This window comes from Mus musculus, chromosome 12, assembly GCF_000001635.26.
Source record: "Mus musculus strain C57BL/6J chromosome 12, GRCm38.p6 C57BL/6J".
Taxonomy (NCBI): Eukaryota; Metazoa; Chordata; class Mammalia; order Rodentia; family Muridae; genus Mus; species Mus musculus.
This window is the reverse complement of record NC_000078.6, coordinates 35,480,262-35,506,872: the sequence shown is the minus strand read 5'-3', so window position 1 is coordinate 35,506,872 and position 26,611 is coordinate 35,480,262. Positions and strand designations below refer to the sequence as shown.

General features: G+C 40.1%; 1 protein-coding gene across 2 annotated transcripts in view; it reads left to right on the top strand.

Moving 5' to 3' along the window:
- Window positions 1-8,894, top strand: part of Ahr (aryl-hydrocarbon receptor) — a 37,011-nt gene extending 28,117 nt beyond the window's left edge. For both annotated transcript variants that reach the window (NM_001314027.1, NM_013464.4), the window contains 3 exons: window positions 487-628; window positions 1,897-3,160; window positions 6,173-8,894. In NM_001314027.1, coding sequence (NP_001300956.1) covers window positions 487-628; window positions 1,897-3,160; window positions 6,173-6,184 — 1,418 coding nt within the window. In that variant the 3' untranslated portion in view covers window positions 6,185-8,894. The remainder of the gene's footprint in view (window positions 1-486; window positions 629-1,896; window positions 3,161-6,172) is intronic.
- Window positions 8,895-26,611: the final 17,717 nt, after the last annotated feature.

Genomic DNA, 26,611 nt, shown 5'->3' with positions numbered 1-26,611 from the left:
TTAACCTTTTACATATTAAGCCTTATCTAAAATGGAAAAGCACAGACTCCGAGGAACCATTTCTGTGCCTTTCAGTGTGTTTAGTGTGTTTAAAAGTTTTCAAGATATTGTCACAGCTGGTGGTTAATGGAATTCATATGGAAATATGTCAAGATGGCTTTTAAAAAGATATTTGTTTTTATGTTTTAATTGTGTATGTACATTTGTCTGTGTGGGAGTTTGCGAGCACCAGTACAGGTGAACTTGGGTGCCAGGAGAGGACATCAGGTTCCCTGGGACTTGTTTACTGGAGGTAGTGAGTCACCCAGTGTGCCCACTGGGAAACAAACTCAGGTCTTTTGCAAGAGCATCAAGTTCCTGTAGCCAGCAAGTGAGCCTCACCTTAGCCCCACAGCGGCACTTGGTTGCAGGGATGTACTGTACTGTACTGTATTGTACTGTACTGATGGAGGGTTTGGTGACCTTGTTGTAAATGTTTACTTGTAGTGATTAAGACTGGAGAAAGTGGCATGACAGTTTTCCGGCTTCTTGCAAAACACAGTCGCTGGAGGTGGGTCCAGTCCAATGCACGCTTGATTTACAGAAATGGAAGACCAGATTACATCATCGCCACTCAGAGACCACTGACGTAAGCATCAGAAAAAGAACATGTCCTGCGTTTGTGTTTTCATAAGTCTTCTTACATGAAAGTTGAAAAAGAATCCTAAGGCAATGGAACCTGTAACTAAAAATGGAAAAATTATCTAGAAAGAGCAGGACAAAGATGAAAAATGTTGAAAAAAAAAGACAAAAGTGATAAGCTTTATCAAGCAGCTAAGTAGATGAAGCTAAAAATGCCCAACTCATCCTGCAGTTGAGGAGATGAAAGACAATGTCATCTCAAAAATAAAAGGAAAACTATAGCACTTGTTTACAGTAGGTTCACAGCAATTTGGAAGCTTTTCACAGATTCCAGAAAGGAATCTTTGGTGAAATATTAATTGCTTTTTAGGAGTTAGGTAGAGCTAAGCATCCTGACTGGTTTTCTCCTTCCTTTTGACTATCAAGTTAGCCAACAGAATTTGTTAAGGAGACAAACCCTTGACAGAGTCTGAGCACTGCACTGCCTGTCAGGCTTCTATATGTGGTCCTGTTTCTAGAGCTATGGGCTGGTCACTGCCATTTCTAGAGCTGCTGGCCGGTCACTGCCATTTCTAGAGCTGCTGGCTGTCCACTGCTGTTGCCTTATGGGTCATCACACAGCCCTAATTGTGCTATCTTTATATTGTGAATACATGTCTTTTTTTGTTGTTGTTTTTGGATACATTTTGTTCTCGTTCATAATTGTCTTGGCTCTTCTTTACTCTTTATGTTTCCAAATGTACTTTAAAACTCATTTATTAAAGACTAAATCCCCAACAACAACAACAACAAAAAACACTGTTGGGATTTTGAAGACATAACTCTTTCAAGAAAGAATTAACATTTGCACAGAACTGAGTCATTAACCCATAACCATAGTGAATGTTTATATTACCCATAGGGGATGTATGCTTCATAAAACCATTGATTGTTACAGCTGACAGACCTCTGATGTCACCAGTGTCTTCCAGGCGTAGACATTTCATTTATTGATTTGCTGTTGTCCATTTCTTTTGTATTCCATTTATGTCTCCTAGTTATTATTTTATTTAGGTATATTTCTATTTTGGTATTTATATGTTTTTCCTATATAGTTTTCACTCCACTTGCATAACACTAGTCATGAGAATAATTTAGTTCAAAATAAAATCCATGTTCCTTGCTATCAAGCTCAGCTTTAGTGCGTTTTACCTTTTCTTCCTTTTAGAAATATCTTACTTAAATCATGTATGATCAAACTCTAATGTATTCAGACCTTCTTGCCTACCCTGTTAGGGATGAAGAAGGACGAGAGCATTTACAGAAGCGAAGTACGTCGCTGCCCTTCATGTTTGCTACCGGAGAGGCTGTGTTGTACGAGATCTCCAGCCCTTTCTCTCCCATAATGGATCCCCTACCAATACGCACCAAAAGCAACACTAGCAGGAAAGACTGGGCTCCCCAGTCAACCCCAAGTAAGGATTCTTTCCACCCCAGTTCTCTTATGAGTGCCCTCATCCAGCAGGATGAGTCCATCTATCTGTGTCCTCCTTCAAGCCCTGCGCTGTTAGACAGCCATTTTCTCATGGGCTCCGTGAGCAAGTGCGGGAGTTGGCAAGACAGCTTTGCGGCCGCAGGAAGTGAGGCTGCGCTGAAACATGAGCAAATTGGCCATGCTCAGGACGTGAACCTTGCACTCTCTGGCGGCCCCTCAGAGCTCTTTCCGGATAATAAAAATAATGACTTGTACAGCATCATGAGGAACCTTGGGATTGATTTTGAAGATATCAGAAGCATGCAGAACGAGGAGTTCTTCAGAACTGACTCCACCGCTGCTGGTGAGGTTGACTTCAAAGACATCGACATAACGGACGAAATCCTGACCTACGTGCAGGATTCCCTGAACAATTCAACTTTGCTGAACTCGGCTTGCCAGCAGCAGCCTGTGACTCAGCACCTAAGCTGTATGCTGCAGGAGCGCCTGCAACTAGAGCAACAGCAACAGCTTCAGCAGCCCCCGCCGCAGGCTCTGGAGCCCCAGCAGCAGCTGTGTCAGATGGTGTGCCCCCAGCAAGATCTGGGTCCGAAGCACACGCAAATCAACGGCACGTTTGCAAGTTGGAACCCCACCCCTCCCGTGTCTTTCAACTGTCCCCAGCAGGAACTAAAGCACTATCAGCTCTTTTCCAGCTTACAGGGGACTGCTCAGGAATTTCCCTACAAACCAGAGGTGGACAGTGTGCCTTACACACAGAACTTTGCTCCCTGTAATCAGCCTCTGCTTCCAGAACATTCCAAGAGTGTGCAGTTGGACTTCCCTGGAAGGGATTTTGAACCGTCCCTGCATCCCACTACTTCTAATTTAGATTTTGTCAGTTGTTTACAAGTTCCTGAAAACCAAAGTCATGGGATAAACTCACAGTCCGCCATGGTCAGTCCTCAGGCATACTATGCTGGGGCCATGTCCATGTATCAGTGCCAGCCAGGGCCACAGCGCACCCCTGTGGACCAGACGCAGTACAGCTCTGAAATTCCAGGTTCTCAGGCATTCCTAAGCAAGGTAAGGGCTTTCGACAGCTGAAAAAACCTTGTAGGCCTAAGCATCTCTGTATTACACTTAAACATATCATCATAACCCATTTTAGATAGCAAGCAACTTCGGAACTGCTTTCGTTATATTTATGGTCACGTAATTAACTTCATTATAGTTTACTTAAAATAGTATGAATAATAAATTATTTTAAATAATTTTCTTAAAAGCAAGTTGATGTTTAGATAATTTAATAACTGTTCTTTGTTACCCCCTCAGGAGGATATCATGCTTATATTAATAAATTTCTCTTTACAAATATTAGCTTATTTGAAGATATACTGGTTTAGATTGTAAGAATATCTTGACTAACATGAAGTTTATTAAGTAACTATTCATGAGCTGTTTGAGTATAGCCATTTAAAAGTGTGGCTTAAATCACAGTCCTGGTTGCTTTTTAGATTGTGAGTGAATCTGCTGTGTCTGATTGTATGGGACTTTTTTTTTTTTGAATGGAGAATGAAGATGATAGTTTTGGTCAATCTTTTTCCTGAAAATTTTTAGGAAAAAGATTTCCTAAAAATTTTTAATAGTTATTATAAAGAAAATGGATTAACCATACTTTGGATATAATTTACTCATAAAAGAATAGAATATTAGTATTTGCCTCAAAGCGGTGTGTCTGAAGGACATTATAGAATATAGAGAGCATCCATGTGTGCAAACCTCCAAGGCTGATCCCTCAGATGCTGGAAATGGCCGCAGAGTGGGGCTGGCTATTGGGTAGTAACAGACAGATAGTGGGAGTAACTTCGGCTCTTCTACAACATAGCAGGATGACAGAAGTTCACAACAGTTCATTGCATGATTCAAAATCACTAGAAAAAAAGGAAATCAAAGGTTCTTCATGCAAATAACAGATGAGTGTTCACAGTGAAAGATAATTGCCTGATTTGCTTACACACTATATAGATGAATTGAAATGTCACATTGTAACCTGTTCATATGAGTAATTGTGCGGCAGTGAAAAAAATAACAACATTTCTAGCCTGGAGAGATGGCTTGGCAATTAACATTTGCTTACCCTTCTTGATCCCCAGCACCCACATGGGAGCTCAGAACAGTCCACAGTTTCCACTTCCAGGCACCCAGTGCTCTCTCTGCACCCTTGAGCACTGCATACTTGTGTTGCACATGCACGTGTGTGTGTGTGTGTGTGTGTGTGTGTGTGTGTGTGTGTGTGTATACATACAAACATACATCATGCAGGCAAAACAACTATACACATAATATTTTATTCTTAATTTATTATTTTTGAAATGAACCATAATTGTATTCCTTTTCTGTTTCCCTTTTTTTTCTACAACCTTTCCCATCTACCATGTTTGCTCTCTTTCAGTTTCTTGGCCTCTTTTCTTTCATTGCTCTGTGTGTGTGTGTGTTCCTAAATATTTAAATACAACCTGCACAGTCTGTATATTACCTGTAGGACAACCCTGAGCAGCAACTCAAAAGGGTTTTTCTCATGCCTGGTGTTGGGGCTGTAGAGTGAATTTGAAGACAGTCTGGAAAATGGTGAGACACAGAACAAAAGGTCAAGAGTATAGCTAGCTCAGTGGTCGAGCCGGGTTAGCATGCACAAGGCCCTTCACTGGACCTCCAGCACTACACAAGAAGTGAGTAATTTGAGGCAACTAAAGGGATAATTTTATGATTTTTATTTTAATCTCAGTTTATTTCATCAACTACACCACAATGTGAAGTTTCTGTAGACTATAACTGTTATATTCGTTCTTCACTGTTTTAGCAGTTCTGGATATGAGACTGGTAAGAAGGCAGGTGTCTTAGTTAGGGTGTGAGGAAACAGCGTGACCAAAAGCTGTCTGAGAAGAAAGAGTTTAAATCACTCACAGCTCCACATAACAGGTCATCATCAAAAGCAGTAGGGTCAGGACCTCAAGCAGGGCAGGAACCTGGAGGCAGAAGCTCATGCAGAGGCCATGGCAGAGTACTTTCTACTGGATTGCCTTCTATTGCTTGCTCAGCCTGCTTTCTTATAGAGCCACACAATAGGCTGAGCCTACATCAATCACTAATTAAGAAAATGCCCTACAGGCTTGCCTGCCTACAGCCAGATTAGTGGAGGCATTTTCTCAATTGAGGCTGTCTCCCCTCAGTGACCTTAGCCGAGTCAAGTTGACATAAAACTAGCCAAACAACTGACTCCTTGTCAACCTGACACAAAACATTTTTCAGACAGAACCTTTCCTTTCGCATTTATCCCCAAGATAGCACATTAATATTACTACCACAATATAAAACATAAATGACTTTAAAAGTCCCACAGTCTTTACAAATGTGAGCACATTAAAAGTTCAATCTCTTTGAAATAACCATTCTCTTTAAAAAATTGGTTTTGTTTGTTTGTTTTTAAAAAAAGCCTTCAGCCCGTGCTGGGGCTACAGTTTGATCTTTTCTCAATTGAGAAATTCCTCTCTGATGCAACTAGCTAACCAAGCATCTTTTTTATTTGGTAACTTGCAGAACAATTTATTAAACACATTTTACAAATAAATTGGATTAAGATCATACCTGTAGTGTAACATTGCAAGAATAGCAAGAAACATTTAAAATCCAGATCTGGGCAAAAGTGCTGGTGTCTGAAATGCTGTGTAGAAGTTCGGATAGAATCAGTTCACTGCCTCCAGGTTTTTGATTGGTTGTGGCAGGACTGAATAACCCTTTGACACCCCATGTCACATAATTTCCCATCAGGCCCCAAGGCAGACGAAGTGAGATAGTTGTAGCGTTCGCTGTACCATCTTTAAATTATCTTGTAGGACTAATGAGAAAACCTGATCTTCCAAAAGAAGTCAGTGTGTGAGCGTTTCCTCTGTGTGATTTGAATGACGAAAGACTTAGCCATGAGCATCATCAGTACAGGACTGTAAAGTGAAACAACCCATAGGTCTAACAGACTAAAAGTCGTTTTTAAGGTCTTCCTCAGATCCTAACAAGCTGCTGTGCTGTGTTTGTTCTCAGGTGCAGAGTTGAGGTGTTTTCAATGAAACCTATTCGTCCGACTTGAGCAGCATTGGCCACGCTGCTCAGACCACTGGCCATCTCCATCACCTGGCGGAAGCCCGGCCTCTTCCCGATATCACACCCGGTGGATTCCTGTAGCTCCCATGCCAGGATGAAATTCATTCAGGAACAGGATACCAGAACTGTGAGGGTTGGACATCAGTACACTTTCTCCAAAACAGATTTCGATTCTTGTGTTTAGAGAAGGAGTTTAAAACCCGTACCTGAGATGCTCCCTATACGATGGGAGAGCTCGGACGGAGCACATGGGAGGAGTTCAGGCACCTCAGAGTGCACAGTGTTTACTGTGAAAAATTCTCGGGTTCCCTGCTCAGTAACTTCAGCAGGAAAAACAGGGAGGTATTTGGAGCTTTGAACTTCTGGATTCTTGTTAGTATACCAAATACGGAGTTACAGGACTAACCGATTTCCTATATTTTTTAACCTCTGTTTTTGTCCCAGAAGTTAAAGTAAATGGTTTGGTGCTTTTCTCAAAAGAAAATCTCAATGCTTTCTTTCTGCACTGTTAATATAAGTGCCTCACTTTTTGTTGTTGTTGTTGTTGTTTTCTGATTTTTTTCTTTTTTTCTATCTACCTGTAACACAATAGGGTATGTATTTTATATGAAATATTTTTTATCTTTTTTGAATTAATATTCTTTCTGCACAAAGAAAGTTTCCCGAATCCCAACCTTTCTATGACCCCGCTGTGTGTGTGCACTACTCATCCTTTCCTTCAGATAAAGAGTAATTGATAACTCAAAGTCCACTATTTATTGTGTAATATACCTGCTTCTGGCCGTTAGATGTTCCTCTGTGCCTTATGTTGAAAAATTTGAAAAATAACATGTTGCCCAAATTATTTAATTATTACATACTATTAGAGAGTAGCACTTGTATTTTAACCGTGTTTTCTGAGACGTGAGATAACGCTGCTGCTGAAGGTTTCCCAGAAACCTCCACGATGAGATCAGAAGGCCACCGTAGAAAGTGCTAAAGGTGCCTATGTCCACTACGCTGCAGTGAGGGGAGGTGGCGTGTGTCAAGCCTGTTAGCTATATTAAGCAGAGCACTCATTTCACTCTGTCTAAATTATCTTTGAAAAACTGTCTGTAATCCTGTTTGTGATATTGACTTTATAAATTCCACTTCTTATACTAGTGGAAGCTATTCATTTTTCTCATATTTGAGGAGTGTTAAGATGGAAGATGCCATGTCAGGTGCAAGGTGTTTTAATGACTGAAATGAATGGTGCATTGTATAAACATAACGAACAAAATAATCTGTAAAATATTCGCAGTTTTCATTTAAGAATAGTTCTTACCTCATATGCATTTTTTCAGTGTATCTTGTAAAGAAATCAAGTAGTAAATTGAAGCTTTTACGTTGGCATTAAGATAAAGATAAATACAATTTGTTCACCTCCATACCTTAAGTTGTTTATGTGATACACCCTTTGCTGCCAATATGGCAAATGTGTCACTCTGCCAAATGCACTGTTCTCAAACGGCTTAAAGAAAAAATGCTGGTGTCTGCCATTGTCTCTGTTCTTGCTTAGATATGATATATGAAGGATGTGGTCCTGGATCTGTTTTTCATATGTTATATAAAAAGCTGATGAGATCCCAAACTGAGATGTATTCAAATCCAGAAGTGGTTCTCAACCTGTGCTCTGTGGCTCCCGTGGGAGATAGACTGACCCTTTCACAGGGGTCCCCTAAGACCATTGGAAAACACAGATATTTGCATCACAATTTATAACAGTAGGGAAATTACAGTTTTAAAGTAGCAATGAAAATAATTTTATGGTTGGGGTCCTGAGCAACTGTATTCAAGGGTCACAGCATTAGAAAGGTTGAGATCCACTGAAATGTTGACTCTTCTTTTTTTCTTTTAGAAAATTAATGTATGTAAACATGCCTTTGGGAAAAAGATCTCTTCTATGCATTTTCAGTCAAAATTCTGAATCTCTAGGATTAAGCATTGAAAAACAACTGTCTAAAACATTTCACAATTTTTTTCCAGCATGAGGTGTCACCAAGGATTTAGACTGGTGGTCTGAATTAGTATCCCACTTTTCTATGTAAACTTTTCATTAAAAGTTGTCATAGAAACCATTTTGTCAGTCTCTTCTGCATGTTACCAAATATTCAGTTAAAAAAAAGAAGACAACTTTGGACACTGAGAGTATGGTGGCATTTAATTACACACTTATCAAACTGAAAGTCTTAAAAACAATATTGTGTGTTCTTATCTATATAAAAATAGCTAAAACATCTAAGAATAATAAAATCACATTAAACTGCCTATTTGTTTGTCTGTATTGCCAAGTGCCAAATGGAAAGACCACTTAGAGCACCACTAGACTGAGGGATTAACTTCTAGATGAAATTCTAAGACTCTTGTGTATGTCTGATTGAAGTTCTTCTTTTCTAGGTGTTTCTTACAGCACCTGAACACTTAACCAATATGCCAGTGTATCAACTTTTCAATTGTTACTATGCACAAGCTAGTTTGAGTATCAATAGATCTTAGGTCTACATAGCTCCTTGCTGTCCTTTAAACTGTTACTTGCTTACATATGCCATGCATAGATTTTTGTTAAAGTATGATTTATAATGTCCTTAAATATCAAAGGAAATGTAAACAGTGATATATGATAATAAACTAACCACCAAATATAAATAGTGTTTTCATGCAAGTTTTTCTTTCTGTCTCTATAGAGAAAACAGAGCCCTGTACCATTATATGATGGTTAGGCAAAAGTAGTCTTTATAGAAAGACCAATACACCAAGTCTTTCATGAAAGGGTTACTTAAATTCTCTGTTTGAGCTATTTGATCTGAGCAAACTCAAGCTGACAAGTGATCTGTAGTCCCCAGCCACTAGTGTGATTATGTTGGCAGCCACACAAGACAGTAAAGTTGTACAGTGTACCACACCACTGATGTTCACTCTTGTGATGTGATATGTGCACATCAGAACAGTCTACATCACATCTCTTACTGTATATCACTGAATACATGACTACAATCATGTATTCATTCTGATCTCTGTGCACACTCAGTCCAATGGCTTCCTTAATTACAAATGATTCCAGTTTACCACATCGTACCAAGACTGCTAACGCAAGGGTGTTGGCTACTCCAAGGAAGTGGCTGGTAGTTATGATTTCTGTCTTAACACTCTGCAGATGATCTTGCTTCCAACTTCCCAGTGCTTCTCTGTACCTTCATCTCTTCAATACTACCATTCCTAGACTTCACCTTTCCTGGAGTATATAGGAGGAGAGGTTTCAAGACCTTGAGGTAAACACCCATCTTCTTTGTACTTCACAGTTAAAGATACTTATCCCCTCACACCGTCTCCTCAGCCCTTTCAGCTCTGCAGCCTCCACTCGCACCCTCTTTTCATCTCCAATCTTGTTAAATCTTGGTTCTGGTTTTGGTTCTTTATACGCTCATCCATTCTACAGCTCTTGCCTTTGTGAGGAATACCCTCAAGGTTGAGCTCACTATGAGTGCCCTTCATCACCTCTTTGAGTGTAAGATACGTGACTTCCAAATAACAGCACATAAAGATGGAAAAACGATTCATAAAAAATTACACACTTAGAGATGAAGAAACTGAGACCAAAGATTTAAAGTGACCTCACATCGTTTGTTTAGGTGATCTGGAGGGAACAAAGTACACTGACTGATACAGGGCAGAGCAGCTGACTGTCCCTGCACAAGTGCATTGCTCTATCTTCCCATTCCACCTGATGCATCATTTAGTTTATCTCATTTACATCCCATGAGGTCAATTTAATTATTCCATTTTTATAAAGGACTAAACTATATTTTTAAAAAGCAACTGAAATCTTCAAATGGTTATACACAGAATAGTTTGTATTTTTTAAGAACCCATGTGTATGTTAATTTGGTGGCAAGGGACATTCTGTAGATGTTACTGTACAGTCCAGGACCTAGAAATGACAAGATGCTATAGATTGGATCGAAAATGTCCTCTATATCTCTTGTTGGAGGCTTGGCCACTAGCTTATGATCTATTGAGAGGGGATGGAGCCTTTAAATAATAGTATACCATGGGAGGATACTGGACACCAAGGGTGTATCCTGAGAAGAGATTTTGAGACCAAACCCTTCCCCTCTTTTTCTGTATTTCCTGAGTCCAGTAAAGTGAGCAAAACTCTTTTACCTTAGTTCCTTCAAAATGTGCTGGGCAGTAACATGGCCAAGAAACCATGGACGAAAATCATGGAAACCACAGCTTATTCCTTCTCTCTTAAGAGAAGGCTGACACAGGGGCTGCCCTGGATTACTGGGGAGGCTCAGTGCAATCATCAAAAAGTTCTTGCAAGAGGAAGGTTGGAGAGTCAGAAGGGAGGGAGAACAGAACGGAGGACAGCAGAAGGATTTGAAGACACTATGGTGATAATGCAAGAAGGGCCAAGAAGCTAGAAAAGGGAAGGAAGTAATGTCTTCCGATGTCTTGATTCCAGAGTAGCAAGCATCCTCTAGTTTAGGGTTTTCAACCTGTGGATTGTGACCCCTTTGAGGGTTGAAGGACAACCCTTTCAAGGAAGTCATATCTTGCATATTAAATGCTTACATTATGAATTCATAACAATAAAAATACAGTCATGAAGTAGTAATGAAAATCTGGTTGGGGGACACCACAGCATGAGGAACTAGGTTAAAGGACTACAGCATGAGGAAGGTTGAGAATTTCTGCTCTAGTTCTATTAAGAAGATATTTGGGCTCTTGCCTTCCTGCTCCCTGTCTGTCCTCTTGCCCATCTCCCCCTCCCCTCCCCCAACTCTCCATGTGCCCATTGCTGGCCTCTATTTCTCTATTCTCCCTCTCTCTCTGACTTTTTCTGCCTCTACTACCCTCTTAGCTCCCCTCCCCATGCCCTAAATAAACTCTATTCTATACTTTAAAAAAATATATATATGAGATACTTGTATTGTCCTATGCCAATTAATGCAGTAATTCATTATTGTAGCCATTAGAAATCAGCACAAATGTTTAGATTTTAAGGAATGATGCTTCTGGAGTGGAAAGATCTCCGTTTGCACATCTTTCTATACGAAGTGTTGTTCTGAGCATTCTCCCAGGCTGCAGCTCAGAGAACAGCCAGGAGGGCTTGGCACCATTCCTATGGCTCCTCCCACCTTTAAGTCCCTCTGGACCAAGAAAAAGAGAGTCTACTTTATGAGTGACACACTGGTGCCTGGTTGGCTCCAAACTTGCCTCGGTGCAAGGACATGTGGAAGAGCACACTGCAGTCTTGCTTTCTCCAGATGTTTGCCTCATGTTGGGAATCAGGAAATGTGTGTGTTGCTCACAGCCTCACATATGTTTCTAAGGAAGTGTCTTAATAATGTGTCTACTGGTTGCAAATCACCATACAAATTGGCCTGATTCCTAGAAGAAAAACGGCTTTCCTGAAGTGGGCTAGACATTATACCCGCACTGCTGTGTATACATTGTCAAGTAGTTCTTTTCATTAAAATTAACACACCTATTTTGAGGGTAGAAAGAGTACTTTTTTCAAACTTCTCTCAGGATATTATCACTTTATAGGGTTCAAGGGAAGCCCATTAAATGAGAAAAAGCCACAAAGCTGTTAAAATACTGTCCATTACAAACACCTTGCCTGATATTTGTGCAACGCCTTCTGTGCACAGAGTTTTCAACTCATATTGGATCTAGTTTGATTATTATACAATACGGAGAGTTGATTGTCCAGCAGTTTTCTATTTAGTGTTTTGAAGCCATGGTTGACCATGGGTAACAGAGCCACAAAATACAAACCTTTAGTGCATGCTGCTTGATTTCAGAGTGGGTGTCTGTGCTAGGACACAGTCAGATTTGAACCACTGAGTCAAATACATGCTTTTAGAGTTCCCCTCTACACTAGATTTTACACTAGATCCAGCTCAGGTTTTCTTGTGCATATCAAGGAATGAGCCCTCTATCAGATGGACAAGAGGCTACAATGAAAGCTAATGTTTAACTGAAGTGCTCTTTTTAATATAAAAAAAAAAGTGTTAAAAACAGATCTTGGCTACCTCGGAAAGTTTCAGGTATCTGTTCTTGATTCAAATAAAGTGTGGAGTTAAGGATACCCCACTGAGTATTCAAACCAGGCATGCTTTTCCTGCGTTCATCTAGAAACCAGTCTGTGCCTCTGCACAAAGAACACTCATAAACTTTCTGAGTATTATCAACAAAGAGACCTGAACTGCAGAATGAACATTGAAAGAGACTGGAATTTCTCAGTTTAAAACAAGAGTGTTAGAACATTTGGATAATAAATTATTTATGTCCCTTGAATTATCAAAGGGCATGCGCGTGCATCCCCTTCTCCAGGGTTCAGGCAACATCCCAAATAAAGGACAGAAAGGATGGGAGAGCTAGAAGATGGGAAGAAGTGTGGTGTAGTGCTGTCTGCTTAACATGCTGGATACTGTGTTTGTGAGCTCCTAGCAGCTGTGGCCACCTGCACAAGATCAAGCCAGTCAGCAGGGCAGCATGCACGGGGCTCAAGCGTCACCTCTAGCTGAGTAGCTGCTGGTGGGGACTCATGGAAGAGCAGTCTTTTTTCTTTAGGGATATGGTTGCTGGGAGGTTGCCCATGGCCGTTGGATTGCTAACCAGACTCAGTAGGTTATTAAATTATAAAATGGACTTAAACATGAGAGGAGGGACTATTAAAGGAGCCCCAGGGAAGTGAGAAGGAAGGTTGGCCTTGGGAACGAACATGGTACATTATGCTGAGACATGAATAAAAGTAAATAAAAGTATTCAAAGATACAAAAATAAAAGTGTATTTCAAACAGGAGATTACTAACAGACGTCATAGTTTAGAAAGAAGCGCCCACATCGAGGCGACTCTGCTGCTTTCGGTTTGTAAACTTTCAGTAGGTTTGGGGGATGCTGGGGACTCCTTCCTTCCATTTAATATTTGTCTGGGGTAAATGTAAAAGAATACTCTTTAGGCTGAAGAGTGTGCAAGAGCTTTGTGTTAATGTCCACTGTTTTGCTTGCCCTGACATTCTTCATAATGACATGTCTTGGTGACTTTAATCTCAACCACATTTTGAGTCACTGTCTTCAGAATCTATCTACAAAGTGGTTTCTAAAGTTCTGTTTCCAAACGTGAGTCGAGTGAGATGTCAACAGGGAGGTCAGAGAAAACCTGGGCAGATAAGAAATTGATCAGATTCCTTTGCTGTTATGGTTTGTGTATACTCAGCCCAGGGAGTGGCACTATTAGAAGGTGTGGCCCTGTTGGAGTAGGTGTGATCTTGAGTAGGTGTGTCACTGTAGGTGTGGGCTTTAAAACCCTCATCCTAGCTGCCTGAAAGTCAGTATTCTGCTAGCAGCCTCCAGATGAAGATGTAGAACTCTTAGTTCCTCCTGCATAATGCCAGCTTGGATGCTGCTATGTTCCCAATTTGATGATACTGGACTGAATCTCTGAACCTATAAGCCAGCCCCAATTAAATGTTGTCCCTTATAAGAGTTGCCTTGGTCATGGTGTCTGTTCCCAGCAGTAAAACCCCAATGAAGACATTGGCTAAACATCTTTAATGTGCTAATGTATATAGTAATTTTCCAAACAATTGCTGTGTAGTGTGTTTCCAACTTGACTCCAGAACTGTTTTCACAAAACCTTTCTCATTTAGCTAGTGTTCCAAAGAAAGTGCATTAACAAAGTCTGGCTTGTGGGGAGAAGTCACAGGCTCATTCTTGTGTTTCCTTGTGACTCGGAGTCTGCATCTTCAGATGTAACACATCGGCTGTATCTTCCTATCTTACAGGAATGCACCATGCCCCCACCAGCACTCACAGGCATGGGAATTTGTTCTCCTCTGCCTCCATCTCCCAAACAAGTTTTTCTCCTTGTGAAGACCTTAACATTCTTCCCACACCTGAAGTACTTGCTATGGCCTGTGTTCCAGATCATCTGTAAATATAGCCCCAAGGTTTCTTTTTCTTTCTCAAACTTGATTATCAAAATACTCTTCATCATTCAGCTATGCTGTGTTGGCCATCTGCAGAAAATTTCACTAACTTTGTTTTTAAGACATTTTAAGCCTTAAGTTTTCAGAGAGTCTGTGTGAAAAGTGGCTTGAGACACATGACTGTTTACTGTAACGATCACATTTAAACCTTTCAGATAAGACCCATATGCTTTTGTTTTTATTGGTAGAACTAGGAAAAGAACATTTTTCTCTCCATCAAAATACAAGTAGCTTTCTCTTTTATTTGGAACATGAAAAGGCTTAAAACCAGATCAGGGCACAAGGAGAACAACGTTTGGTGACATACTGCTGCTTCTCTCTCTCCTCTCCTCTCCTCTCCTCTCCTCCCCCCCTCTCTCTCTCATTAACTCATTCCAGTTTATCTCCTTTTATTTTATGTTATTTTTTGGGTGCCTACTGTATTAATTTAATTGTTGTTATTATTATCAAATTCATGTCTCCCTTTATTTCCAACTATCTTTGGAATAATTTGGATAAAATAACCAAAACAGAGCAAAGCGAAGAATGTACTGAACAGAAGAAAACCATCCTGTCCACAACTCTAACTGATAGCAGACATCGCTCTTGCCAGGACAGGCTGGTTACATCCATGGTTCTCCTTGTAATTTATGTTCAAAGAGTTCATGGTAGCTTGTTCTCCTCCCCACCTTCATTATTTCAGCATTGCCACTGTAAAGAGTTGAGAACCCAGATCCTTCATCACTTCTTAAAATGCTTCAGTTTAAAAAATATTGAGGGTCTTGGGAGGCATGGGCTTGACATAAACCATCAAAATCATTATGAATTTTGCCAGCTGGCCTCATGAGGCAAGCATAGAGCTTCTCCACATCTTAAAGGGCATTGTGTGACTAGCATGGTCTGAAGCAGTCTGCAGAGAATCCTATGGGCCAGGTGGGAGGCAGAGTATAGATGGGGCAAAGATGACACCCAACCAGGTGTCTGTCAAGCCTGGAACCAGGGCCTACTGCCGGTCTACTTTAGTCATCAGTTAGGACACCTCCTTCAGGTGCCCAAGGGCCTAAGTGCAGCTCTCTGCAGTCTCCAGTGACTCTAGAAGCAGAAATCAGGATGGACTTGCTACTCCTGATGGATGGCAGCTGAGCTCAAGCCTAACTCACTTTGCACATGTCAGAGTGCCCATTACCCCCAAATCCAGATCACAGGGAATGCTCACTGACTGTCTAGTAATAAGCATGCCTAGTTAATGACACAGAGATGTTTTATTTTTACACTTTTGTAAGTGAAACAATGCTGAATGCCCCTCGCGGATATCACAGAATAGAATGCTGTGGCAATTGTCATTTGACTTCCCGCTATAATCTGAAGTTTCTGTCCTTTCTACTCTTCCTCAACCTTCTTCCCCCATTCCAGTCCTCATCCTTCTCTCACCTCTTTCTTTTGTTGCCGTTGTTGTTTAAAATAGAAATTAACCAAACAATTAGTGGCTCATGCATAATTCAGCATCTTTACAGTTCCATATATAGTTTATACCATTCTGTTTTGTTTTGTTTTGTTTTGTTCTGTTTTGTTTGAGAGAGTATTTCTTTGTAGCCTTGGCTGTCCTAGAAATCACTATGTAGACTAGGCTGGCCTGGAATTTAAAGCTATTGACCTGCCTCTGCCTCCTGAGTGATGGGATAAAGGTAACTGTGCACTACCACACTCCACTAGGTCATGGCCTTATTGAGATATGATTGACAGACACAATTACAGCCATTTAAAGTTCACAAGTCAGCATTTTGCTGTGTGTATACAGTTCAGCCGAGGCACACGTCATCACGTCAGTGGGTTCCTTTCTTTCCAATTTAGAGGTTGGATTACAAAAGAATTAAATGACAAATTGACATAGATTAGCTAGCAAATGTGATTAGTCTACATTGATTAATATATCTACTGGCTAGAGACCATTTGCTTCTCACAGTGATATTTACTAGGACAACTCCGACCCTCAGCGGTTAACAGAGGAAAAGTCCCAAGGCTCTAGGAAAGAACTTAGCAATCATCTCATCCTACTGTTTGTTTGTTTTGCTTTTTTGAGAATTCTGATTTTTTTTTCAAGAGGTAAACCAGCTTTCTTAGCACAACATGGTGACTCTCACAAATGCCCGCATAAAAATGAGGTCCTTATTGCCAGGAACAAGAAGTGCCAACAAAGCTTCTTGATCTTTCTCAAGACCCCCATGGGAGCCTGTTGTCATCTAGACTAACTCAGCAACTGCCACAAGTCCCTAGAGCTTGCATTTCTACTGAGCTCTTCCATGCCGGGCACCCAGCTGCAGCTGGCACATTGAATGTTGGGGATACATTTCATAGGCAACAGGGACTCACTGGTGTGTGTTCTGTCTTCAGCAAAAAAAGAATTCATGACTTTCTAGTGTAAATTGATTACTTCCTGATACAGAGAGAATTCCCATCAGTGAATTGTTCTGTGCAAGGCAAGTAGAATTCCTTTCAGAAATAGAATAAGAACAAGAAGACAGGGCATCTAAATCTCCTGTTTGTGTAGACACAGGCATACTTCTGAGCATCCTTGGTGAAGGAGCCCCCATGGGTTCACATCTGCATCTCCCACTCAGCAGGAGCACACTCTTCTTCCTCTGTAGTAATAATCAACACTGCGACATTGACATTGCAAGCAGAAAGGGGACAGAATGCTTTGTGTGAACAAGAGTGCTTGCATGTCTCACAGCATGTCTCCTAGCCAAGTTCACACCATTCCCTCATCTGAGGTCCAGCAACCTTAGAGCTATCACCTCTTCTGAATGTGTCATTCCTGCTGTGCTGGGCTCTCGTGGGCACAGCAGGGTGCTTCACCTTACCAGTGCTAGCAGCATTGGGTAATGGCTCCTGTCATTGTGAAACGTCCCTAGTGAGAACTGATGCCCTGAAACCTAATTCACATGGTGGTCAGGACAGCTAGCTGCAAATGCAGCAAGGGAATGTGAAGCTCCATTGAATTTAGGGATCGCCCAAGTCAGAAAAACTTATATATTGCAACTCTTTCTGTTTCATCAGTTCTGAGTGACATGGATTTCAGTTCAACAGAAAGTCCCATGTTATATGCCTAGCTGGAGATTTTGTCAATGTGGTGGGCAGTGGAAACAAACCAATATTCTTCCTCACTCTCTTCAGGGCAGGCCTGAACTGTGAGATCAATTCTGAACTCTGCCTCCAAAGATCCGGCTGGAGAGGGAGATGTCTCCAATGTTATAGGAAATGCAAACACATCATGGTCACTCCAAAAAGAGCTAGTGAACATATGCTGGTCTGGGCTTGTCAGCCACCTGCTAGCTAAACTTTGGAATAGCATGCCTTGACAACTAGTTACAGTAGGCCCTCTGGCTTATGTTTGGTATGGTTTAAAGAAAGGCTTTCTCTCTGCAGTATTAGTGGGAAATATTTTCCTGATAGGCAATTAGCAAACATGAAGAAATAAAGAAAACCATCAGGCATTTTGCATAAATATAGATACAAGTGACCTACCAAAATAACCACCTGCTCTTTATATATGCTATCTCATTTTGAAAGAGAACTCTGAAGGTAAATACGTACCTATAACATCCATGTCTTTTGCTCATAGACTCTTTAATATCAGTAAGATGCTATGACCATGCAGGCTATCTTGAAGATATGAGCTCTTTATAGAGGCCTAGGCACTAGGCCAGAGGCAAGGGGCCATTTCCCTGCTGTCCTGCTGAAAAGGATGAAAGAAAGGTTACAGTTTATTAGCCTAAGCTGGGGACAGCATCCATTCACTCTCAGCTAGCACTTCTTACACACCTGTCTGTCTTGACCTTTCAATTCAACCACCTTCATGTAGTTTATCTCCATTTGGGGACGAATTAGGAATCTGAAGAAAGGTGAGTGACCCACGATCACCTATTTCAGAGACTTTATGCTCAAAGCAGTAAATAGTTGAAAACAAACTTGAAGTTTTCAGGCTGACCATGTCAGTCTGAAGAGCAGATGTGTGCATGAATGCTCAGACTCACTCCTTACTTCTCTGCTTGCTCCAAGCAATTTGCAATATCAATGGCTGACTTACTTTTGAAATGTTTTGTGTGGTTCAAGAAGTCTTAAATCTCTGGATTTAAAATTTTTAAGAAACTCTGGATAGAGAGTTTCAGGCGCAAAGTCCCTTTAGAATGCATGGTTCCAGATACATAGGACTCAGATATTGGGGGTGGTGTTTATTTTTCTTTTAAGTGTTGAAAGAAATCACAAACTTAACTTAGTACAGATAGCAGGGATGTGGGGAGGTGTCTCACTGGCGGAAGTGCTTGCTACACAGGCATGAACATCTGAGTTCAGATTCCCATGTTAAAGCCAGGTGGGTCAGTAGAGCCTGTAACCCCAGCAGTGATGGAGTGGTAGGGACAGGAAGTCCAGGCAGACTAGCAAATTAGTGAGCCTCATTTTCAGTGAGAGACCCTTTTTTAAAAAAAAATAAGGTGGGATAAATAGAGGAAGACACTAAGTTGGATCTCCACAGTTGTGTGTGTGTGTGTGTGTGTGTGTGTGTATGTGTGCGCACGTGCGTGTTTGTACATTCTTTAAAAAAAAAGAATTAGTAGTGGACCTAATCAGCTACCTAAGTCAGTTTAAGTAAGAAAGAAATGGATCTCAAATTAAAGGTTGTGTCATCTTACAGCCATCTTACAGCAACATCCTCTCCCATTCCCCATTGTCCATTGCTAAAGACAATGCATTTGAGAAACTACTTTCGTGACTTCTCCAGCATCATTGTACTACAGAGATGCTGGCTCCATCAATGCAGGCCCTAAACCAGAACTTTAAATTTTACTCACATAGGCCTTCGGCCGTAACTTGAAATAGAACCTTTGTGGGTGGAGCAAAAAGTAATTTTTAAACAGCTTCCCAAGTGACTTTAACATACAACCTGGCTTCCAAGAAACTGGGGACGAAAGCAGCTCAGAGAGGCTGAGCAAAGGGGGTCCAGCAGTAGGACAGAAATACGTGAGGAGGGAAGCCTGGCCTGATGCTGAAGAGGGGGAGCAACTGGAGTTAGGAGTGGGCTCTGCGACCTTAGATGCATCAACTTCAAATTAGTCCTTCTATGAAGAGAGTCTGGGATCCTCATCTGGAAGATAGGAAAGAGTAAGACCTCAGAAAACAAAACTGAGACAGTAGCACTCCAGTGAGCGTGAGGGCAGACAGTAACACCCTGCACTGAGCACGAAGTCCTCTTGGAAGTCGCACTAAAACTGAGGTGTAAATAGGTTATTATGTCCATCTCATGTGTGTCACAAAAACACTTTATTACCATTATACTTTAATATTCAAATAAACCTGTCAGATTAATCTTACAATGGTTATTTCTCATCATTAGAAAACTCTGTACCTGACACACCCACTTGGTTTTCATATGTCTTTGCATATTAATTTGGAAGTTCTGAGTTCTACCATCTTTTTGTCTCTTTGATTCGGCATTAGAAAACTAAAATAGCCCAAATCTCAAAACTGAAGCAAACTGGCTTTACGATCCTTTCTCCCCCACTTTTCCTCAATACCACGTGGAACAGGGCCAGCGAGGAAGGATTAAAGAGACTTGACGATGATTTCTGTGATATCATCATAAGATAGAGTAATTTGGCTATTGATTACTTAGAAAACTCAATTACAGCAGGGCGTCCCTGATGCAAGATTCTTATTTATGGTAGCATCTTTTCTCAAAATCTATAAAATGCCTCTTTTTGTTTCTCTTCTGATATAGAATCAAGTCTTTGTCTTTGGAGAGGCACCAGGAGATGAAATGTGTTACTCTGGCTGGTGCCCACCACACCTGTGCTCCATCTGCATCAATACACAATTCTCATGGAAAGAGAACTCCAAGACACAGGTGAAAGATACAGTACAACTGTTGATATCTTCTACCCTAATCTTTAACAGTTTTCTTGTCTACAGCTAGCACTAAAGGGCTTTTTTAGGATTTAAATTCCTTTTTAGTTTAAAATATCTATCCAAATTTACAGGGACAAAGAAAGTACCTTCCACATTGTATTTATTTCTTTTCTAATGTTTCCTAGCACAGAAGAGTAGATGGAAGCCAAAACTTATGAGGTCCCTGTCATGCTCAGCTGCTGTGTGTGTACATGGCCTGTTCTGTGCAGCATCTGTTTGTATCCTACAGACAATAGAAAGTTTACTAGAAACCACTGGTGTTTAAAACGAACTATCAGACACAAGGCTAAATGGACCAGGTGGGATGGTACACTCACAGCACCAGGGGGGCAGAGACAAGTTCTGAGAGTTCTAGATAGCCAGCCCTACAGAGTTGAGACCTTGACTCAGACATTACACATATAGTTGAGATATATTTGATCAACTATAAAATATTTTCTAAAAATAATTTATAAAATTTAATTATAAAATCTACATTTATAATTAAAATTAAATTATAAAATTTTCAGTATAAAATTAAATTTTATGATTTAATAACTTTAAAATATAGTTAAACTATCAATGTCTCTGTGTGGCTATGCTAAGCTTTCCTATGACTAACTGTAGAATTGTCTTTCTCTTCCTCTGTGTGTATTGCTACACAATCCAAGAACGAGGATTGCTTCCGAGTGAACTGTTTTCAGAGGCAGTATCAGCTTTTATACTGATACCATTTAGTTCAAATGTATTTCTTAAGCTGATGGTGTCTGTTTTTAATATTTTGGGGCTCTTTTATATTTATTTTCAAATTAAGAAAATTATGAGACAGTATGCTGGATAGAAACAGTCCCTTTAAAAATTTTTTTGAGCACACCACTCAATTTCTAGGAAAAGAGTCTTTTGTTTAGAGATTTTACTTAATCAAATAGTGGGATTCCTTAAGTTAGTAGTGTCACCAGTTAGTGTCACCTAAGGCTTTACAGGACTCAGCACAAAGGGATTTCATTCTTGCCAGGGTGACAGGATGGGTCCTGGTGATGGATAAAGTCCCCTTGAGGGGCATTCATGACCAGAACAAAAAAACAGGAAAACCCCACAGCTGTGGCATCACCAGGACTGTCTACACAACAAATGTCATCACACTAGCCAAGGATAGCCACTTGTAGACTTGTAATGTAAATTATTCTATCTGGGGAAGGCAATTTAGTCAAGTATGATGGCTGGACCCTTTGGCACTCTGTAATTAGAAGGCTGCCACAGATGGTCCACTTGAACACGGGTTGAGTCCAGCCTGGCCAACAGAGACCTCATCTCAACCACAAAAAGTCATTTAAAGGAAAGGAGGTTGTCCAAGTTTACCAAATAATGAAGCTCAGAGTTGCCTTTTCTCTACCAAATACTAAGCCATGTGTCCTGTCTAGATCCCACTGTGAATCCCCACCTCTGTTGCTGAATGATCACCTTAGCAAACGGAAAAGGGAAGCTGTGATGCGTAGATTTAGAATTGATTTAACCACATTAAGTACCGTGGTGTGGTAGCACAGGCCACTCTAAGACTGAATTCCGCTGCATGGGATCACAGAGCTCTCAGGAATCAAGGAAAAGTGCGCTGGGTTTGAGCTCCCTGCTCAGTACGTCGTGAATCATGGAGGCTCCCAGTGCAGTTCAGAAGACGAAAGTTACACCGCCTGGGAGGTGTGCCGGAGCAGGTATCTATGAAGAGTGGGCAGGTCATGGCATCCAGAGTCCTGGGCTGAGTTTCACCACCTAAAAACCTGCTGTGCTGCAAGTGTTAGATTCACTGCGTTGCAAGTGTGATGGATAGATTTAATTCAGTTCCTTCTATACTTTAAACAACTTGTGCTGATTTTTCTACTGACTTTACTGGTTTTGTTTTTATTACACCCACATCTATATTCCCAATTAGTTCTTCAAAAATAAAAATGAATAAAGCTCAATAAATGGACATGTTGTTGTGGGTTTTTAAACCTGTTTTCTTTGAGATGTGCCAAAATATATTTACAACTTGAAGTTTTAAATGGTTTATTTGAACTGTATTTTTTTTTAAAATAAATGCTATGTGTTAAGAGATTCTCACCTATATCATTCCAAGACATCATTTTACTATCTATTACAGAATAACAGGTTATACTGTAGGTAAGTTATCTTATTAAATATAGATTTTTTTCTTTAAGGAAAATCAGATGGGATATGAGTGTTTTAAATACTGCATCCACAAGATGAATCCAAGAAGGCTATGTAAATAGAGCATTTTTAAACATAGCCCACTTCAAATGATTTGACAGGTCGACCATATCCTATGGAATTCAGGGAGCAAGCTACATGATGAGACATGATGTGTACTTCTCAGTGCATTTAGAAGGGTGTTGTCTGGTTTTTGTTTTTGTTTTTTATCCTAAGATCAAACCATCAAAAGATTGACAACCAATGCCAGCTATGCAAAGACATGGCATTATTGCCCGAGGTCTCCTTGTTGAGTAAAATCACAGATAGATGGTTTCCATTTGGCAAAATAGATTAGAAATTCCAGCTGGCATGCCCATTTAACAGCTGTGCACAATGGCTATGACTGTGATACTGATGGCTGTTCCAGAGCCAAGTCTGTTGTAATGGACTCAGAAATGCTTATTTATTGTTATGTCTGAATTTGAAGAATGTTTCCAACTGTTTGTTGTTAAATGTGTGTCCTCAAAGGGTGGGACTTTGAAAAAATGAGATCTACTGGAAGGCCTTTTGGTCAGTAGAAGCATGTTCCCAAGGACACTGGAATCCCAGACAATCCTGTCTCTGCTTGACTTTGCATGACACGTGCTCCTGAACTTCAACTCTCTCACCAGAGGCTTAAAGCAACATGGCTCCTTAGTTTTCTTCCAGAACCTTCATAACACAAGCCTTTTCTCTTTTTTTCAGTTAATCAACTGAGGTATTTAATTGTAGCATGAAACTGATTAAAACACTGATTCATGTGCTGGAGAGATGGCTCAGAGGTTAAGAGCACTGGCTGTTCTTCCAGAAGTCCTGAATTCAATTCCCAGCAACCACATGGTGGCTTATCACCATCTGTACCCTCTTCTGCTTTGTAGGCATACATGCAGACAGAATACTGTATACATAATAGGTAAATAAATAAATAAATATTTAAAAAACAGTTTCATTACATTCATGATTTCTAGTTACTGCAACTAATCCCTATAAATGGATTAATTAATTGAAAATGATTTTTGAATGTGATGTTTTATTAGAAACTTTTTTAAAAGTAGATCCAAATCAGCAACTTGTCTCAAGTTGTATCATTCCCTTGATATCGCCAATATTTATTGAACGCCATATTTTACTATGTCCTTTAAAGGAGATACTTTTTCCATACACAAATATAAAACTATAAGTAACTAATAGTGTATTTGATCTCCATGCAATCCAACCAAGAAATTATTCTTTAACATTAGTCCCAAGACTTATTATTTCCTTTGGTTTGTAGGAAACAAGCAGGTATGTCTGCCTTATACATTATCTAAACCATAAACTTACAATAGCATTAGAGACATTTAATTTTTTAAAACAATAAATGCTTCTTAAAAAAAAAACAATAGACTAAAACTTTTAAGGAATTGAATTGCAAGCTTTTGGTTTTAACTAATGCCTCTATGCAGCAAATCCCTTTCGATGCAAAACCTATTTTCTTTTTATTAAAAAGTAATGTCTAATAGAATGTTTGAGATAGATATATGCAAAAATTCCCATAAGCAGAGACAAACTAAAGTCAAATTATGTGGAAAATTATGTGGAAATCCCCACCCCTGAGTTGGTCTTCTTTCAAAGCAACAATACTTCCTTGTTCTATATCCCCAAAGGTATAATTTATCCAAACCTCACACATATTTTATTTCAATTTTATGGTGCAATGCCTCATAAAAATGTAGTACAATAGAGGTCAAAGCCTCTCCCTTCTTTTCTCAATGAACGTTTGCATTGTTAACTTCATCATATAAATCACAAAGAAATGGACCTTTTGTATCTTTAGTGAGCTAACCAACCTAACCACCAAAGAGAATCACAGTTCTTTCTGCTGCCATGAAAATCAACCCATGCTTGGAGGTCAGGTCAAATTGATAAAAATGAAAAGAAACGAGAAAGCATGGTGTCTGGTTTCAAGTGACTGCTTTCCCGCTGACCACTTGTTAGTCTCTTACCGGAAAATATACTAAAACCCAAAGATTTATTTCATTGGAAAGAAATTTGGTGATTCCACGATCCCTATGGAATCCATAGAAAACAGATGTCTTATTGGCCCTCCACCCATCCCTAACTACTGCCCAGAAAGTAATGCTGGTGTCGAAGGAATCATTTGTAAGAGCAAATGGAGCAGGTCTGACTGTATTTGCACATGTGCGTTACTGGAAGTCATGTGCAAAGGATGGTTGCTTCATGTTAATTTCATTGTCTAATTTAAATTGAAACATAAATATCACATTGTGTAGAGTTTCATGATTATTCACATATTCATTGTGTACATAATGTTCATGACAGGGCAAACCTCATAAAACTTGATGTAAAGTGACTAGGAACATAGGTAAGCTGCAGACAGAGGCTTGGAAAAGTTGGGAGGATGGTGAAGGGCAGGAAACACTAAGTTACCACGTCAGAGAAATCAGTAGAGAGCCTACTGGAATCATAGACTAAATATTTCAAAAAGGCTAGCAAAATATCTTGAATGTTTTCATCATAAAGAAACAATAAACAAGGGCTAAGCAGTTGAATGTGTTCTGCTCTCCCAGGGGACTTAGGCTCTAGCCCAAATATCTATGCTAGAAGCCCCTGAGAGTTCTAACACCCTCCTCTGGTCGCTACAGGTGCTTGCATTCTCCTGTGCATAGCCTCTCACATATAACATTTAACAATAAAAATATAATATGAAGAATTAAAGATAAACAGGTATTTGAGATAACAGAGGCACTTGCTTGATTTTAGTAGTGGGGAGCTACACTGTATCTTATAACTTTGCATTTCTCCCTGAACAGGCCATTGTGCTAGGCTGAGCTAATTTCTTCAGTGAATGTGTAGCTTTAGACAAGCATTTATTACTTCCTAGTAAAGCAGTGGACCAACATAAGAACTGCTAGTGGTAGAGACTGTTGGAACAACAGATAGCAGAATGAATCCCACTACCTGTCCTTATTAAGATATTGCCTTTGTTACAGTAAGCAAGCATTAGGGGAAACTACCCCTGGTGCATATCACTGAAGGGATAATTCATTATTTATTTTTTCATTTTTTTGTTTAAATAAATTCATATCAATTATAGAAAATACAATTTTATATTATACAAGAAAACATCAATCTGAACTCCTATATTAAGAATAGCATGACCAGTATTCCCAACAACATAGAGACAGCCTAAACTTCCTGCTCCAATCTTCTTGCATTTTTCTTTTTGCTTAAATATAAACTTCTGGGTGTGGTGGTGCACACTTTTAATCCCAGCACTTTGGGGCCAGAAGTGAGCCAATCAATCTCTCTACAACATTGTGGCCAACCTAGTGAGTCTTGGGTTAGCCAGAGCTGCATAATAGGACCATATTGGAAATGATTCTTTCTTAGACCTATATATGGCTATTTATTTAAAATGTCAGCTCTAAGAATTGGTCTAGAAGAGGAAGCAGCGCTACCACACCCATCCAGTCTCCACCAGTTTCCTGTTTTATCTCTACAGCCTTAGCATCAATTGAGCTGCATCCCTGTGTGGTTGCAACATGGTTCTTTATATGCTGTCATCTCCAGAGAACACTACAGAGTAAGAGATGACTTACTTGCGTGTCACTGGAGGTATTTGGTGGCCTTTTGACTGCCACTGACTGTGAATCTTTCTCTATGTTAGTAATTATCTGCCCAAAACATCAAGCCCTGGTTACTTCTGGTGGCTATGATTAAACAGAGATATGCGTACCATAAACTATTTAAATCAACTTGTCTATGGCTGCAGGGCATTTGGGTGCTTTGCTATTTTCTACAACAGTGATTGTGTTGCGTGAAATATATATTAGGCACCATCCCATGCTAATGTTGGCTACTCTCTGGCCCCGACAGTCTCACTGCCTCCATGGCTAGCCCCATGCAGTGACCATTCACCTTGAGGTTCTCTTGCTGTGAATTCTGCTCACATTCCCGCCATTCACCCCCTGTAGTGAGCTGTCACAAATCCCCATAACCAGGTAAAATCAAAACTCTAGAGGCTTCTATTTATCAGTCAGATTTATATTAGTAAATTCTCAACCCACAAAATGCCTGCACAATGAACTCAAAACCCAGTTGATATAAACACAAGCAACACACCTAGATGGGGCACACATGCCCTATTTATTATTTAATCATCTATCTAAGAAATTCCTAATACTTATGGCTCCCAGAAGTGTGTGGT